Source organism: Euprymna scolopes, chromosome 38 (assembly GCF_053919585.1).
Source record: "Euprymna scolopes isolate OS-2025 chromosome 38, ASM5391958v1, whole genome shotgun sequence".
NCBI classification, from domain to species: Eukaryota; Metazoa; Mollusca; class Cephalopoda; order Sepiida; family Sepiolidae; genus Euprymna; species Euprymna scolopes.
In genome coordinates, this window is record NC_136519.1 from 60205682 (window position 1) to 60225406 (window position 19725).

Here is a 19725-nt window from a genome sequence, read left to right on the forward strand (position 1 = left end):
GGGAAGAGTGGATGTCCTCCTGCCTTTGTCAGGATGCTTCAAGAATTCCACAGAAATATGAAGGCTTGTGTTGCATACAACAGGCAACTGAGGAATTACAGGCCCGCGCCCCCTCCGGGGCCCGGGTGACAAGATCAAAGTGTAGTATTTGTTCCGACAGATGCTGCAAGCTAAGACTAGCAAAGACCATATGTGGGGGTAACCCCACATATCGGACCTTGGTCAATGTAGGGATCACCCTACAGACCAACAGTTACAATCCCGCTCCCATTTCCCACCTCTCGGGAGCTGGTCCCCCCTTTCCCTCCTCCTCCCTCCCTCTCTCTCCACATTAAAAAACGGCCTAGTGCTTAATTTGCTCAGTGGGGAAGCAAATAAATACCCAGGCAACTGAGGAATTTTCTGTTGACAACGGCATTTGGGACACTAGAAAAGCAGCTGTGGTGTGATCGTGGCATCTCTGTCAAAACCAAGATCAGTATTTACTCGACCTGTGTACTTTCAGTTTTACTCATCTGAATGTTGGCCAACACAACGACGGTACTTGAAGTAACTCGAGAAATTCCATCAGAAACGCCTGAGACGAGTTCTAAATTTGAAATGGCAATCACTGACACCTGACGCGGACATTCTAGGGAAGGCTGAGTGTTTGAGCATCGAAACAATGGTGATGAGGAACCGGTTGCGCTGGTCACGTTGTTCGAATGGAGGATGTGAGGCTGCCTAAGCAGTTGTTTTACAGCGAGCTTAAGACTGGCAAACGTCCTCAACATCGACTAAAGAAGCACTTCAAGAATTACATAAAAGACTTAAAGCTTTTAAGATTCCTGTTCAGAACTGGGAGATCCTGGCAGAACACCAGCTTGAATGGAGGAGGCTAGTTGGAGGGAGTTCTGAATTTTTTGCAAGGGAAAAAATCAATCATGCTGAACTCAAGAGAAGCTTTCGGAAGGGGAACGTGTTGGTTTTGCCCATTAAATTGCAGAGCTGGAAGTGTGAGGCTTGTAATTGCGTGCTCCTCTCAAAAGCAGCTTACATTAACCATAAAAAACATGAGAAAAGTGAGCAAAAAAATGGAGCCAGAAGTGAAACAAGTTTTAACGCAGAACTTTTTCTGTCATATGTGTGGCAGACTGTGCAAGTTTAATGCTGGCCGGAAAAAGTAATTTTCAGGCTTATGGACAGGGCTTAGGTGTCCCTGAGGATTGACCTGATAACTATGATGAGGTTGGTGGGGAGCATTGAGATGACTAAGGTCTGTAAAGACGAAGTAATTAGTATGTATGTATGTATGTATGTATGTATGTTCATCGATTTAACCAAAGCCTTCGATACAGTAAATAGGGTTGCTTTGTAGGAGATTCTGAAAAAGCTTGGCTGTCCTGACAAGTTTGTATCCATCTTAAAGCTCTTCCATGATGATATGAAGACTGTGATCGACGTTGAGGAAAAACTGGCCAATTCTATTTCAGTAGAAAATGTTATTAAGCAGGGAGACTTTCCAGCACCTACATTCTTTGCTTTGTACTTCATCGCGGTCTTTCAGATGGCATTTAGGGGTTGCTCTGATGGTGTCTATATTTGTTACCGTTCAACATTAGGCGTTTCAGTGCAAGCACGAAAGTACTCACTAACACGATTCGTGACTTGCTCTATGCAGATGACTATGATCTGGTGGCTCATATGGGAGCTGATATGAGTTTGGAGGGGCTTAAAAGCCACACTTTTGCAGTTCATCGCTGAGTTGTATGCATGCCTTAATTTTGTAACGCTATATTAAGTAATCGCAATATTCGAGAACGAATTTGCGGCCATCATGTATGTATGTATGTGTATCTGCGTTTGCATATAAATGCGTTTGTGTATATGTGCGCGTACGTGTATGTGGATATAGTTACATTGATATGTGTATAAGTAAAATTAATGGATATAATATATAAATACATAAACAAGAATTGCTTAAGAGTAATTATAAAGTCTCGTCGGAAAAATATTTTTTTAAAAACTGAAAATATTCCCGAAAAATACCAATATGAGTATCGAAATATATAAGAAATATGTAAGACTATAAACATGCGTTGTGTAATTATATTATTTTTTTGTAAAGTTGGTCACTAAGTTTTAAATATAAGAAACATTTCATCTTACAAATGAAGGGTTTAGAGTGAAACAATGGAAGGTATGCCGTACCTTTAATAAGTTTCCAGACTTTTTTCTTATAGGCACTTTTATTGATGGCACATGAAACTCTAATCCCATTCGAAGTAATCTCCTCCAGCTGTGATGCACTTGTTGAACCTTTCCAACAACCTCTGGAACCTCCATGGAAATCCTCTTGTGTGAACGTGTCAATGACCCTCATCACAGTCTCATTCATTTCCTTAATTGTCTCCTAATGACAGCCTCTAAGGTTTTCCTTGAGCTGAGAGAATAACCAAAAGTCTCAGGGAGCAAGATCTAGACTATAGGGGAGGGTAAGGAACTGTCTTGATGATCTGTTCAAATAATCTGTGACAAGTATGGAGTTGTGGACTGGTGCATTCGTGTGAATCTTCTGCATCTTCAGTTCCTCACAAATAATTGTATGTACAGTTCCCACACTGACATCAAACTGTGCACTTATTGTCTCTATAGACACACGACGATCCTTATCTGTGAAATTCTTTATTTGGCCAATCAACTCTGATGTTCTGACTTGCTTACTCTTTTCACACCTCTTATCATCCTACAATCCCTCACAGACTCCCTGCCTTCCTTGAATCTCTTATACCACTCAAAAACTGATGCCTGTTCCAAAAACAGTCTGAAACATTCCATACGTTTCTGTGGGATTTTTTCGAAGTTTAAAACAGAATTTTATTACATATCGTTCTTCTAAAGCGTCCTCACGTCTAATTGCGTTTTTAAAATTCACCAGGTGTAACAATCAGGCTTTAATAGAGTGTATTCCAATTCCTGCTGTAGCTGTTAACTTGAACTTGTAATCATAAAAATTGGCTAGTTATTTCATAAGATGTATAGCAATAACACAGTGATATTTAAAGAGTCTATGACAATTTTAAATGTCTGTACAAAAGTAGTCTAGAAATTGATTAAAAGCACCTCGTATATGTGGGGTTTTTTTTTTGTTTATTTTATTTTACTTCAGTCGAAGTTCTCAGAAATCAAGGGACCTACTACATGGGGCTTACACTTGAACTTTATATGCGATACATAGATATTCGAATGTTCCATTAAAGTTCTTTATCTCTCAAACACTGATTTAGTAAAGAAATTGAGAACATAGTTTTCCTCTCCCCAATTAACCATTTTCATATGTTGTAGTATATCTTTCGTTTTAGTTTCTTGGTCTTACTGAATTCCAGGACAAGAATTTATTTAGTCTGGTGGAGTACCCAGCTTCGGGCTGCTATTTGAGGTAACATCACTTGGAAAGGGTGCCCCATGCCTCGTAAAAGTTAATGTAAGTTAGCCATATTGAGGAGATCTTATTTGGGCAGCGAATATTCCGAAAAAAAAAAAAAACTTTGTGCAACTCAAGAAACGTTCAGAAAAAAAATCATGAATGTGCGTAGGTAAATGTGGAAAGCTACACAAAGGCAAGATGTCAGTTAAGGTTAGAAGAACATGGAAAAGATATGGGGAGCTATTAAAAAGTCGGGCATGGCTGACCATATGAGGAGGGAAAATTGAAACCACCTGAGAAATAAAAATTATAGGCAGAGAAGAACAATGAAGAGTAGGACGACTCAAAGAAGCAGCACATATATTGGGTGATGATTAATATGTGGGGTGATGATTAATATGTGGGGTGATGATTAATTACAATGTATATGTGGTGTGATGATTAATATGTGGGGTGATGAGTAATTGCTATGTATATTTGGCATGATGATTAATATGTGGGGTGATGATTAATATGTGGTGTGATGATTAATTACTATGTATATGTGGCGTGATGATTAATATGTGGAGTGATGAGTAATTACTATGCATATTTGGCGTGATGATTAATATGTGGTGTGATGATTAATTACTACGTGTATGTGGCGTGATGATTAATATGTGGTGTGATGATTAATATGTGGTGTGATGATTAATATGTGGTGTGATGATTAATATGTGGGGTGATGAGTAATTGCTATGTATATTTGGCATGATGATTAATATGTGGGGTGATGATTAATATGTGGTGTGATGATTAATTACTATGTATATGTGGCGTGATGATTAATATGTGGGGTGATGAGTAATTACTATGCATATTTGGCGTGATGATTAATATGTGGTGTGATGATTAATTACTATGTGTATGTGGCGTGATGATTAATATGTTGGGTGATAAGTAATTACTATGTATATTTGGTGTGATTATTAATATGTGGTGTGATGAGTAATTACCATGTATATGTGGCGGGACGATTAATATGTGGGTGATGATTAATTACTATGTATATGTGGCGTGATGATTAATATGTGGGTGGATTTGTAATATGTGGGTGGATTTGTAATATGTGGGGTGCTGATTAATATGTAGGGGTGACGATTAATATGTAGGGGGATGATTAATATGTGGGTGATGATTAATTACTATGTATATGTGGCGTGATGATTAATATGTGGGGTGATGATCAATTACTATGTATATGTGGCGTGATGATTAATATGTGGAGTTAATTACTATGTAAATGTGGCATGATGATTAATATCTGGGGTGATGATTAATATGTGGTGTGATGATTAATTACTATGTATATGTGCCATGATGATAAATATGTGGAGTTAATTACTATGTAAATGTGGCATGATGATTAATATCTGGGGTGATGATTAATATGTGGGATGATTATTTATATGTGGGGTGATAATATATTCTTAGGGTAACGATTAATATGTGGGGCCATGATTAATATGTGGCGTGATGATTAATTACCATGTACATGTGGCGTGACGATTAATATGTGGGGTAATGATTAATATGTAGGATGATGATAAATTACTATGTATATGCTGCGTAATGAATTATATGTAGGTTGATGGTTAATATTTGAAGTTATGATTTATATGTAAATGTGGTATGATGATAAATATCTGGGGTGATTATTAATATGTTTGGTGATTATTAATATGTGGGTTGATGATTAATATGTGGGGTTATGATTAATTCTTATGCATATGTGGCGTGACAATTAATATGTGGGTTGATGATTAATATGTGGGGTGACAATTAATATGTGAGGTGATGATTAATATGTATGGTGACGATTAATGACGATGTATATGTGGCGTGACGATTAATATGTGGGGTGATGATTAATTACAATGTATATGTGGTGTTACAATTAATATGTGGGGTGATGATTAATATGTGAGTTGATGATTTATATGTGTGGTGATGATTAATTACTATGTATATGTGGTGTGACTATTAAGATGTGGGAGATGATTAATATGTGGGGTGATTATTAATATGTAGGGTAATGATTAATATGTATGGTGATTATTAATTACTATGTATATGTTGAGTGACAATTAATATTTGGGGTGATGATTAATATGTGGTGTTACGATTAACATGTCTGGTGACAATTACTTACTATGTATAGTTGGCGTTACGATTAATATGTGGGGTTATGATTTCTATGTGGGGTGATGATTAATATGTGGGGTGATTATTTATATGTAGGGTGATGATAAATATGTGGGGTGATAATTATGTATATGTGGCGTGACGATTAATGATTGATTACTATGTATATGTAGCGTGATGATTAATATGTAGAGTCATAATTTATATGTCGGGTCATTATTAATATGTGGTGTGACGATTAATTACTATGTATATGTGGCGTGACGATTAATATGTGCTGTCATGATTAATATGTGGGGTGATTATTAATATGTGGCCTGATGATTAATATATGCTGTTATGATTAATATGTGCGGTGATTATTTATATGTGGGGTGATGATTAATAGTTGGGTTGACTATAAATATTTGGATTGATGATTAATATGGTGGGTGGCGATTAATTACTATTTATATATGGTGTGACTAATTACTATGTATATCTGGGGATATGAGTAATATGTTGTGTGATTATTAATATGTGGTTTGATGATTAGTATGGAGGGTGATGATTAATTACTATGTATATGTGGTGTGACCATTAATATGTGGTGTGATGATTAATATGTGACGTGATGATTAATATGTGTGTGATGATTAATTAATATGTATATGTAGCGTGACGATTAATATATGGGGTGATTATTAATATGTGGGGGGATAATTAATATGTGGGGTGATGATTAATTACTATGTATATGTGGCATGATGATTAATATGGTGGATGATGAATTATTACTATGTATATGGTGCGTGATGATTAATATATGGGGAGATGATAAATTACTATGTATATGTTGCATGATGATAAATATGTGGGGTGTTGATTAATATGTGGGGTGATTATTCATTACTATGTATATGTGGCGTGAAGATAAATATGTGGGGTGATGATTCATATGTGGGTTGATCATTAATTACTATATACATGTTGTGTGATTATTAATATATGGAGTGATGATTTATTACTACGTATATGAGCCATGATGATTAAAATGTGGGGTGATAATTAATTACTATGTATATGTGGCGTGATGATAAATATGTGGATGATTATTTATGACTATGTATATGTTGTGTGAAGATTAATACGAGGAGTGATGATTAATATGTGGGGTAATTATTTTTATGTAGAGTGGTAATTAATATGTGGGGGTGATGATTAATATATGGGATTACGATTAATTACTATGTATATGTGACGAGACAATTTAAATGGGGATGATGAGTAATATGTGGGGTGATGCTTAATTACTATGTATATTTGGCGTGATGTGTAATGTTTGGGATTATTGTTAATTTCTATGTACATGTTGCGGGACGATTTATATGTGGGGTGATGATTAATTACCGTGTATATGTGGCGTTATGATTAATATGTGGGGTGATGATTAATATGTGGGCGTGACGATTAATCTGTGCGGTGATGATTAATATGCGGTGTTATGATTAATATGTGGGGTGATTATTTATTACTATGTATATGTGGCGTGATGATTAATATGTGGGGTGATGAATTATTGCTATATATATGTGGCGTGATGATTAATATGTGGGGTGATGAATTATTGCTATATATATGTGGCGTGATGATTAATATGTGGGGTGATGATTAATATGTGGGGTGATGATTAATATGTGGGGTGATGATTAATATGTGGGGTGATGATTAATATGTGGGGTGATGATAAATTACTCTGTATATGTAGCATGATGTGTACATGATATGTGGCATGGTAATTAATATGTGGGGTGATGATAAATTACTATGTAAATGTGGCATGAATATTTATATGTGGGGTGATGATTAATATATGAGGTTATTATTTATGTGTGGGGTGATGATTAATATTTGAAGTGAAGATTAATATCTAGGGCGATGATTAATATTTGGGGTGACGAAACTTACTATGTATATGTGGGGCGACGATTAATATGTGGGGTGATAATTTATATTTGAGGTGATGATAAGTACGTGGGGTGACGATAAATTACTATGTATATGTGGCGTGATGACTTATATTTAGGGTTATTAATAAAATTCGAAGTTATGATGTATATGTGGGATGATTATTAATATGTGGTGTGACGTTCAATATGTGGGGATATTATTAATTACTATGCATGTGTCGCATAAAGATTAATAGGAGGAGTGATGATTAATATGTCGGGTTACGATTAATATGTTGAGTGTTTCTTAATATGCGGAGTATGATTAATATGTGAGAGTGACGATTAATTACCATGTATATATGCTGTTACGAATTATATGTTGGGTGATGATTTATATGTGGAGTGATTATTAATATGTATGGTAATGTTTAATTTCTATGTATATGTGCCGCGACGATTAATATGTGGGTGACGATTAATTACTATGTATATGTGGCGAGACATTAATATGTGGGGTGACGAGTAATATGTGGTGATTAAGATTGGGGTGAGGATTAATTTGTGGGCTTACAATAGATATGTTGTGTGGTGATTAATATGTGCTGTGACGATTAATATGTGGGTTATTATTAATATGTGGGGTGACGAATTATTACTATGTATATGTGTCGTGATGATTAATATGTGGCGTGATGATTAATATGTGGAGTGATGATTAATATGTAGGTTGATTATTAATACATGGGTTTATGATAAATTACTATGTATTTGTGGTGTGACGATTAATATGTGGGGTGACGATTAATGTGTGGGGTTATGATAAATTACTATATATATGTGGCATGATGATTATCATGTGGGGTGATGATTAATATGTGGAATTATGATTAATATGTAGGGAGATTATTAATACGTGGGTTTATGATTAATATGTGAGGTGATGATTTATTACTATGTATATGTGGTGTGACGATTAATATGTGGGGTGATGATTAATATATAGGGTGATGAAATATGCGTGGTGTGATGATTAATATGCGGGGTGACGATTAATTACTATGTATATATGCTTGATGTATATATGGGTGATGATTAGTAGGTGGGGTGATGATTCATTACTATGTATATATGGCGTACAGATTAATATGTTGGGTGATTATTAATATGTGGGGTGATGATTCATATGTGGGGTTATGATTAATTACTATATATATGATTATTAATATATGGAGTTATGATTTATTACTATGTATATGAGCCATGATTATTAAATTGTGTGGTGATTATTAATTACTATGTATATTCGAAGTGATGATTAATATGTGGATGATGATTTATTACTATGTATATGTTGCGTAATGATTAATATGAGAAGTGATGATTAATATGTGGGGTAATTATTATTATGTAGAGTGGTAATTAATATGTGGAGTGATGATTATTATGTGGGATTACGATTAATTACTATATATATGTAGCGTTATGACTAAAATGTCGGGCGATGATTTATATGTGGGTTATGATTAATATGTTGGGTGATGATTAATTACTATGTATATTTGGCATGACAATTAATATGTTAAGTGATTATTAATATGTGGGTTGATGATTAATATGTGGGGTGACGGTTAATTACTGTGTATATATGGCCTGATAATTAATATGTGAATGATGATTAATATGTTGGATGATGATTAATATGCACGGGGACGATATGTTGGGTGATGATTAACATGTGGGGTGATTATTAATTACTATATATGTGGCGAGACGATTTATATGAGGATGATGATTAATATTTGGGGGTGATGATTAATTACTATGTATATTTGGCATGATGATTAATGTGTTGGGTGATGATTAATTTCTATGTATATGTGGTGGGACGATTTATATGTGGGGTGATGATTAATTACCATGTATATATGGTGTGATGATTAATATGTGGAGTGATGTTTAATATGTGGGGGGATTTTTAATATGTAGGGGGGAAGATTAATATCGAGGGTGATGATTAATATGTTGGGTGATTATTAACTACTATGTATATGTGGCGTGATGAATTATATGTTGGGTGATGAATTATTACTATGTATATGTGGCGTGATGATTACTATGTGGGGTAATGATTAATTACGATGTATATGCGGGGTTATTATTAATATGTAGGGTGATGATTAATATGTGGGGTGATTTTTAATATGTGTGGAGATTATTTTATGTGGGTGACGATTAATTACTATGTACATGTGGCGTGACTATTAATATGTGGAGTGATGATTAATATGTGGGGTGATGATTAATTACTATATATGTAGCCTGATTATTAATGTGTGGGGTGATGATTAATATGTGGGGTGATTATTAATTACTAATATATGTGGCGAAACGATTAATATGTGGAGTGATGATTAATATGTGGGGTGATTATTAATTACTATATATGTAGCCTGATTATTAATGTGTGGGGTGATGATTAATATGTGGGGTGATTATTAATTACTAATATATGTGGCGTAACGATTAATATGTGGAGTGATGATTAATATGTGGGGTGATTATTAATTACTAATATATGTGGCGTAACGATTAATATGTGGAGTGATGATTAATATGTGGGGTGATTATTAATTACTAATATATGTGGCGTAACGATTAATATGTGGAGTGATGATTAATATGTGGGGTGACGATTAATTACTTTGTATATGTAGCATGATGAGTAATATGTGCTCTGATGATACATATGTGGCATGGAAATCAATATGTGGGGTGATGATTAATATGTGGGGTGATGATTAATATTCGGGGTGACGATTAATATGTGGGGCAATGATTAATATGTGGCGTGACAGTTAATATGTTGGGTGATGATTCATAGGTGGGGTGATGATAAATACGTGGGGTGACGATAAATTACTATGTATATGTGGCGTAATGAATTAGATTTGGGGTGATTATTAATATTTGTAGTTATGATTTATATGTGGGGTGGTTATTAATATGTGGGGTGATGATTAATTACTATGCATATGTGGCATAACGATTAATATGTGGGAGGATTATTAATATAGGAGGTGATGTTTAATATGTGGGGTGATGATTAATATGTGGAGTGATGATTAATATGTTGGGTGATGATTAATATGCGGAGTATGATTAATATGTGAGATCGACGATTAATTACTGTGTATATATATCGTGACGATTAATATGTTGGGTGATTATTAATATGTGGGGTGATGATTAATATGTATGGAAACGTTTAATTACTATGTATATGTGCCGCGACAATTAATATGTGGGGTGTTAATTAATATGTGGGGTGATGATTAATTACTATGTATATGTGGCGGGATGATTAATATGTGGGGTCACGAGTAATATGTGATGATTAAGATGGGGGGTGAGGATTTAATGGTGGAGTGACGGTAGATATGTTGTGTAATGATTAATGAGGGTGGTGCCGATTAATATGTGGCATGATTATTAATATGTTGGGTGACGAATTATTACTATGTATATTTGTCGTGATGATTAATATGTGGCGTGGTGATTAATATGTAGGATGATGATTAATATGTGTGTTTATGATTAGTTACTGTGTATTTGTGGCGTGACGATTAATATGTGGGGTGATGATTAATATGCGGGGTGATGATTAATTACTATGTATATGTGGTGTGATGATTATCATGTGGAGTTATGATTAATATGTGGAGTTATGATTAATATGTGGGGTGCTTATTAATATGTGGTGTGATGATTAATACGTGGGTTGATGATTAATATGTGGGGTTATGATGAAATACTATGTATATATGCCGTGACAATAATATGTGGGGTGATGATTAATAAGTGGGCTGATTATTTATAAGTATTGTGACGATGAAATACTATGTATATGTGGTGTGATGATTAATATTGTGTGTGCTATTTAATATGTTGGGTGATGATTAATTACTATGTATATGTGGCGTTACGATTAATATGTGAGGTGATGATTAATATGTTGGGTGATGATTAATATGTGGTGTGACGATTAATGTGTGGGGTTACGATTATCATGTGGGGTTATTATTTATATATTGGGTGATGATTAATATGTGGCGTAATGTGGGGTTACGATTAATATGTGGGGTGATGATTAATATGTGGGTGTGACGATCAATATGTGGGGTGATCATTGATATGTGAGGTGATTATTAATTACAATGTATATGTGGCATGATTAATATATTGTGCGATGATGAATATGTGGGGTGATGATTAATATGTGCGATGATGATTATACTATGTATATTTGGCGTGATGATTAATATGTGGGGTGATGATTAATTACTATGTATATGTGGGGTGATGATGAATATGTTGGGTGATGATTAATATATGGGGTGACGATTAATTATTATGTATTGGTGGCGTTACGATTAACATGTGGGGAGATGATAAATATGTGGGGTGATAATTAATTACCATGTATATGTGGTGTGTCGATTAATATATAGGGTGATGATTAATATGTGGGGTGATGATTAATATATGTGGTGATGATTAATTACTATGTATATGTGGCATGATAATTAATATGTGGAAATGATTAATATGTGGAGTTATGATTGATATGTGCAGTGATTAGAAATATGTGGGGTGATGATTAATACGTGGGGTGATGATTAGTTACTATATATATGTGGTGTGACGATTAATATGTGGAGTGATGATTAATATATGGGGGTGATGATTAATATGTGCGGTGATGATTATACTATGTATATTTGGCGTGATGATTAATATGTGGGGTGATGATTAATTACTATGTATATATGGCATGACGATTAATATGTGGGCGATGATTATTATGTGGGGTGACGATTAATTACTATGTATATGTGGCGTGATTATTAATATGTGGGCGGATTAGTATGTGGGGTTACAATTTATATGTGGGGTGATGATTAAAATTTGGGGTGACGATTAATATGTGGTGTGATGATTAATATGTGGGGTGATGATTAATTACTATGTATATGTGGCATGATGACTAATATGTGGTGTGATGATTAATACGTGGGGTGATGATTAATTCCTATGTATATGTGCTGTGATGATTAATATGTGGGTTGTTGATTTACATGTGGGTTGATGATTAATATGTGGGGGTGATGATTATTTACTATGTATATTTGGCGTGACGATTAATATATTGGGTGATGATTAATATGTGGGATGATGATTAATATGTGGGATGATGATTAATTACTATGTATATGTGGCGTGACTATTAATATGTGGTGTGATGATTAATATGTGCAGTGATGATTAATATGTGTTTTGATGATTTATTACGATGTATATATGGTTTGATGATTAATATGTGGGGTGACGAATAATTACTATGTATGTGGTGTTACGATTAATATGTGGGGTAATGATTAATTACTATGTATATGTTGCGTGACGATTAATATGTGGGGTGATGATTAATATCTATGTATATGTGGCGTGATGATTAGTTACTATGTATATGTGGCCTGATGATTAATTACTCTTGATCTGTGGCGTGATGATTAATTACTATATATATGTATATGAGATGATGATTAATTACTTTGTATATATGCTGTGATGATTAATTACTATGTATATGTGCTGTGATGATTAATTACTATCTATATGGTGCGTGACGCTTAATTACTATGGATACATAGTAGTGATGGGATGATTCCAAAATTTTTCCTGATTCCGAGACAATTACCAATTTCCTTCTTACTTTCCGATTTCGATACGGTTCTCGATTCCGAGTCCGATTCTTTGAAAATTTTTAAATATTTAATTAGAGATTGGTTGGGTTTTTGGGGGGGGCTTTTTGTAAATTTTCAAGTTATTACATAACCCCCCCCCAGGTAATTTTCGTGTATACTTTTCTCAAATGCTTTCCTTGTAATTGATTAAACACTGTAAAACAACAAAAGATTCATTTTGATTTTAAAAGAAAACCAAATTTTTATCAGTTTGTCGTTAGTATATAACATACTTCTTGAAAGTTTTCATAAACAGTTGAATGTAATCGATGAGTTATAGGCAAAATGAGAAAACGATGTACGAACAAAATATTTAACAACGCCCCTCCTATTGTTACGAAAGAATTTTTAAATAAAAATGTTACTATTTAGAAAACCATTTTTAACATGGGTAGGGCGTGGGCTTTGTAAACTATTCTGTATCTTTTCTCTATAAAATTTTATTTTAATTATAAACATTTGGTGGATTATTAAATTGATTTGCTTTGCTGTAAGAAAAACATGCAAATAATAATACACCCCCCCATCATGCATGCCCCCCCATTGTTTCATCACCGTCCCCCCCCCCAAAAAAAAATGATACCAAAGGGCCGAGAAGGGTCAATAAGGCCTAAAAGGCCGAGGAGCGAGTGCCAACCAGACCTCGGCTGGACAAGCGCAAAAAGAACTGGAACCTTGGGGAGGCCACTCAAATTCCAGTATAAACCAATGGCCACTACCAGCGATAAATTAATGGTAAGCGGCTGTTGCGATGATGCAAATTCATTTGCAAATGCTATCGAAGGAAGTAGAGAGTGCTGGACGTTTGGGGAGACTTGTTGTAACTCAGCTTCCAGAGAACACCACAGGTTTCCAATCAGATCGTTTGTTGACTTGTGTGAAAGCTCCATGTGAGCCAATAATAATAATAATAATGACAAATTTGTAGATTAACACACTCAACTAAATCCCCATCTCAAAATGAAATGACAACCCTTAAAAAACTTGATGGAAAGAAAATCAATCATTTTAGTATTTAAAGTGCAAGATCAGATTCTAATATAAATTTAACGTAAAATAATTTGTCATTCTTTTTTGGGACGCCATATTTAGGTTCGCATGAAAAGTATGTCTGTGTACCAAATCTCATTCACTCATAAAAACAAATTTCTACAAAAAAAAAACTTATTTGTACATTTTTATCTAGCGAATCACATATGAAAACCCTCGTTTACTATTTTTTTAATCCAACGACGGAGCTAAAGTCGGATGTTTTGCTTCTAAAATAAAAAATAACTTTTTAGATAAATCTCTGTGTGGCGTACCAGAAATACATTTTTTCTAAAGAATAAAAATGGATAAACATTTGGTATATTTTACAAAATATGCATTTATGTAGCCAATAAACATAAAATTACGTATGAAAAACCACGTTTATTATTTGGAAATATGAAACTTATATTCTAATACGCCTAAAAAGAAAAATACGATTCTCCATTTTTAGGCGATTACATGTAAACAACTTGAAAAGTTTAGTTGTAAAAATACAATAAAACACCAAACAACAAGTTTTGTATATAAATTTAACACAAAATGATCACACCTTATTGATCATGACAATGTTTTAAGGACATGAAAAAACTTTATTTGTTTTAAATCTTAAGAATGTTAATGTTTCAAATCAAACTTTAGTAAGAAATTTGTGATTGTTTAAAGTCATAAAAGACGTGTAAACCACCACTGGGTCACACTCGTCCAATCCTCGGTTCACAGGACCATAGACGCAACTCAGCAAGGGCTATGGCGTACACACAAACAAGAAAATGCGCACCAACCCTAAGTCCTGGTGGCTACACTCATGATTTTGTCTAGCGGTGGACCCTTCAAGGGTGGCAAAACTTTCACTGGTCACTGAAATACCATTCAACTGCTCAGGGCACGCAAAATACGCATGACCCTAAGTCCATGTGGCAATACTTTATCTTTGGCTGTCCGTTCGTCGGATACTGCAGTTTGGAGTTCTTCCTGCAGATGCCATGGTGAATGGCTAGTTTACCTCCTCCTTCGGTTCAGTCCAGGTTGGTTGTGGGGTCGGTGCTGTAATAAACCGTGTTTCAAGTCTGGGATCATTTTTTATAAACGAGAATAATTATTTAAAAGATCTTCACGGTAGACTTCGTACAAGGAAAGCTAAGTGCTTTGGGTTCTTAACGGCTTCGTGATGCAGGTTCTTACAACTTAGGTTCGTCCAGACAGTCTATAACAGGAGCTTTTCAACTTAGTTCTTCTGGGGAGGTTTTCTGGACCCTGGGCATGCCCCTCGATGCCAGCAAGCAAAATCTCTGTTTTTCTTACTCCTTAATCACCCATCTACAACCACTGATATCGTTTCTATATCTTCAAAGGAACGTGTTTCTTGTCATCCTTTATAATGAAAATTCAGTTCTCCTCAGGGATAATATTATTCCCGTCATTCTCTCAATAAGCCATATATATATATATATATATATATATATATATATATATATATATATATATATATATATATATATATAGTAATAATAATTAATAATAAATAATGATAATTATATCTACAAATACAATAGGTTTAAGACTCCTAAAATTAGTACTAAGATTTGTCCATGGTTGGAGTATTTGAAAAAATTCAGTTATCCTGTAGGTTGAAGGTTCAATTCTCAGTTCGGGTGACTGAAAATACAATTGCGAATTACATAGGACTTCTATCCAGTCATGGGTGATGGAAGGAGAGTATGCTACTCCTGTGGGTTTCGTTCGAAATTCCGTGCATATTCTCGAGTTCAACCGAGTTCGACAAGGTACTCCCAAAGAAGGTCGGATGTTACATCGACCGAAATGTTTTGAAAATGACACTCAAGATGAGAACAGTAGTCAGAAGAATACAAATAATACGAATATTTAAAAGTTTTCTCTAGAATGTGCTGTTAAAATAGCAAAGCCTAACTCGTCCATGGGCTACAGACTTCAGTTCATGCCAAACGTGTCAGCTGATCTCATTAAATCCTCGTTGATCAGATGATAAGTCAGCAAGATCTATGACGTAGCAAGCTGTAAACAAACAACGAATATATTTGTCTGTCCGTCATTAGTGTCCGTGTAACAAATGAAAACATTACATTAAACGTACTCAAGTTTGGGTATTATGTGGGTTCATGTCTATGGTTGTTTTGGGGAATCGACCATTTGGTCTGTCACGCTTAATTGAAATTGAATTCTTATATGCTCTATACGAGGATCTTCCATATGTACGGTTAAGCGAAATATGCTTTGTTTTTATTTCCACTAGTATATATATATATATATATATATATATATATATATATATATATATATATATATATATATAGTAGTTAATCGTCACCATCGTACATATGCATAGTAATTAATCGTCACCATCGTACATATACATAGTAATTAATCGTCACCATCGTACATATTATTTCCTATTATTTCCACTAATGTGGAAGTTTTCATTCCTTGGCCTTTTAGCAAGAAGCAAAGAAAGGGATCTGTTATGACACTTTACTCTCTCTGTCCTCGGGTAATACAAGGAAAATTACTTCTAGACTGAGTGAAGTTGTATTTTCGCTTTCGAGCGAAGTGGATTCTCTCACTTCAAAAACCCACCGTTTATATAACTTTCCCCTCGTGGGGAGGCTAGTAAATAGCTACAATAGAATTCCAACAATAAATGGGAAGAGTTATATGAAAAGTGTAAATATGTTCGCTCAATTGATGTTGGCTCCTTACCAGTTTTCCATAAATGTTTTATTTCTGTTTTTCTTCTAGGCCGAATGTGAAAACATTCTCCGTGAAATCCAGCAAATTAACGTCAGTCTCTTGTCAACTGACGCACGGCGGGATTACAAAATTTTTTCTTCCTACGTGAACACATATCTCGAAGGATTCGCTTGGATGAAGTATGTATAACACGAATCTTTTTTGCTAAAAAAAAAAAAGAGAGAAATGTATTTCAATTTTACTTAAAAGGCGTTGCCTTATCACTTGTTGACACTTCTTTTTGTGCGATATTCACTGATGATTGCTTATCGTCTGACTGAATGGCCCTTATCTATCTTTACTTTACGTGACCTCTCGTCTCTCAAATTTCTAAGCCACAACTGATAATAACACATGTTTTTATCTCGTCATCTGACTATATCGACAAACCCGCTATCTGGTCTCGTATGGAATCGGACTTTTTTGGTGGATGCAGTCTGTGCTTTTTCAGTACGTCGACGTACTCTCTTGAGTATTCATTAATCTCTATTTCTTGTCGGTATCTTTGTCCTACTTTCACTTAAGTGTTATCAGTTATTAAGTCTTTAGGACCAAGAGAGTTAGTTTCAACCTGGGTACAGTTTCATTGTGATCTCCCCATCGTCGTTATTCCTTTGTTTTTCTTCGGAGTTTTGGTGGTGTTGGTGGTGTTGGTGGGAGAGGTGAAATGATTTCTACTCTAGGGTAGAGGTGTTACTTTTTAAGCTGGCAATAAACATCTGGCCATTCCGTTGTAGTCATAGGTCTCATATAGGTGTAAATCCTCGGTGTCAGCGATGTTCATAGCTTCAATGTCTCAGCACCTACTTCCCAACTTATGTTGGCAAGTTTTTTAAAGAGATTATTCCTAGTCGTCACTTCACGGGTTCCTCTCATAAAAAAATAAACTAGTGATAAGAAATTCTAAATGAATTTAAACATTACCGAAAGTTACGGATTAGAAATCACGAGGGTGATAACATAAAGCCTTAGGACGTTAACAAAAAGATATTAGATTGTGACAAAGCAAAAAAGACGCCCTCTTTGTATAACTCACAGCATAATTATATTAGAGGTGATGCGCCATTTCGATTACAATTGAAATATGAAATGCAAAAATATACAAATCGATTATCTCAAACAGCGTTCACATATTGTCGGATTAAAAATAACATTTTAAAAACACCGGCCTTTTATGCTGCATGAGGGAAAGAGGGATGAATGACATCCGCTTAATCCACGGTTGATTAATAAAATGTCCAAGTAAAGCTGTTTAAGCCTAACATTCTATTCGGTCCCAAATTATTTGTTTGTTGTTTTTGTTTTTTGTTTGTTTGTTTTTTGTGGGGGCTGCTATTTGTTTTTTTTGTTTTGTTTTTTTTTTGGGGGGGGCAGGGGTACCAAACGTAGATCTGTGAAAGCATCACACTTTAAAAATGAGGTCAAGTTAAATTTCGAGTGTGTATTAAAAGAAAAATTATTGTTTTAAGTTTATGGCTTATTGTGTATTGTTTATTCAGCAAATGTTTTCCTTTTGTTTAGTTTTATGGCCACACCCTCCTAATGATGATTAGTTGAGCCACTAAAGTGGGAGGTAAACGTGCGAAAAACAAAATAAAAATGTAAGAGGAATATTTGGTATCAGTTTCGCGGAATTCTTTATTGGGTTAACGAAGAAGCATTTTGTGAGTGCATTGTTTAGGGTAGCTGATGTTTAGTGCATTGATGTTTAGTGCATTGTTTAGAGTAGCTGATGTGTTTGGGCGGGAATTTGAGAAGTAGCTGAGGGAGGTAGTAGGATGAAGGATTGAAAGAAGGAAAGAAAGAATAAAGCGAATAAAAGAAAAAGTAAAAGAATGAAACAAAACGGAATGAATAAGCGAAAATTATGCCTTAGGTATGGCAAAAAAGGTATCTGGTTCTATGGCCGTAATTTGAGATTTTTGGAAGTCAACCCTTTATTACAATTGCTTACAGGTCCATTTTAACTCGGAGTCATAATACCTGCCACAGCTCTATATATGTGTTAAATAAAGTATGTTCTAGCTATGGTGCGAAACTTCATTAGCTTGTGAAACTGTTGGAAGCAACAGCGACAGCCAACGTTAGTTACTACGTATCGACTCTTGGTTGAATAAAATCTCCAACCAACAGTTTTTTTTTTTTTTGTTTTGGTCAATAAGAAAATTTCCGCGTGTGATATAACCCCCAAACACGATGTTTTTCTTTCGGACAACTGACGGGCATACGTTTCTATCCAACCTAACCGCTTTGGGGAATGAGAGCCTCTCGGCAAGCAGCACACAGCTAAGGAGAGACTTTCATGGACTTCTAATTACAACGCCCGGTGAAACGCACACGTGTCGATTACCGAACGCCTATATATACAAGTTCATAGATTCACACCATTCCTCCTCCCTAATTAACAGAGGCTCGTTATTTACAAACCTATAAACGCTAGCCGAAATCAACACGCGTACATTCTTTCACGAACAAAACAATCATGCCAATATGTGCATATACACATACACACGAAAACACATGCGGCATCAGTCGAAACAAACGTTTGTACTCAATTTCTATTTACGCATAAAAACAGTTCCTTCCCTGAGAATGTTCTTTT

General features: G+C 34.8%; 1 protein-coding gene across 3 annotated transcripts in view; it reads left to right on the plus strand.

Annotated features, from left to right (window-relative positions):
• Positions 1–19725, plus strand: part of LOC145263165 (uncharacterized) — a 1002407-nt gene that overhangs the window by 671836 nt on the left and 310846 nt on the right. For all 3 annotated transcript variants that reach the window (XM_080120191.1, XM_080120190.1, XM_080120192.1), the window contains one exon: positions 17133–17263. In XM_080120191.1, the coding sequence (XP_079976317.1) occupies positions 17133–17263 (131 nt within the window). The remainder of the gene's footprint in view (positions 1–17132; positions 17264–19725) is intronic.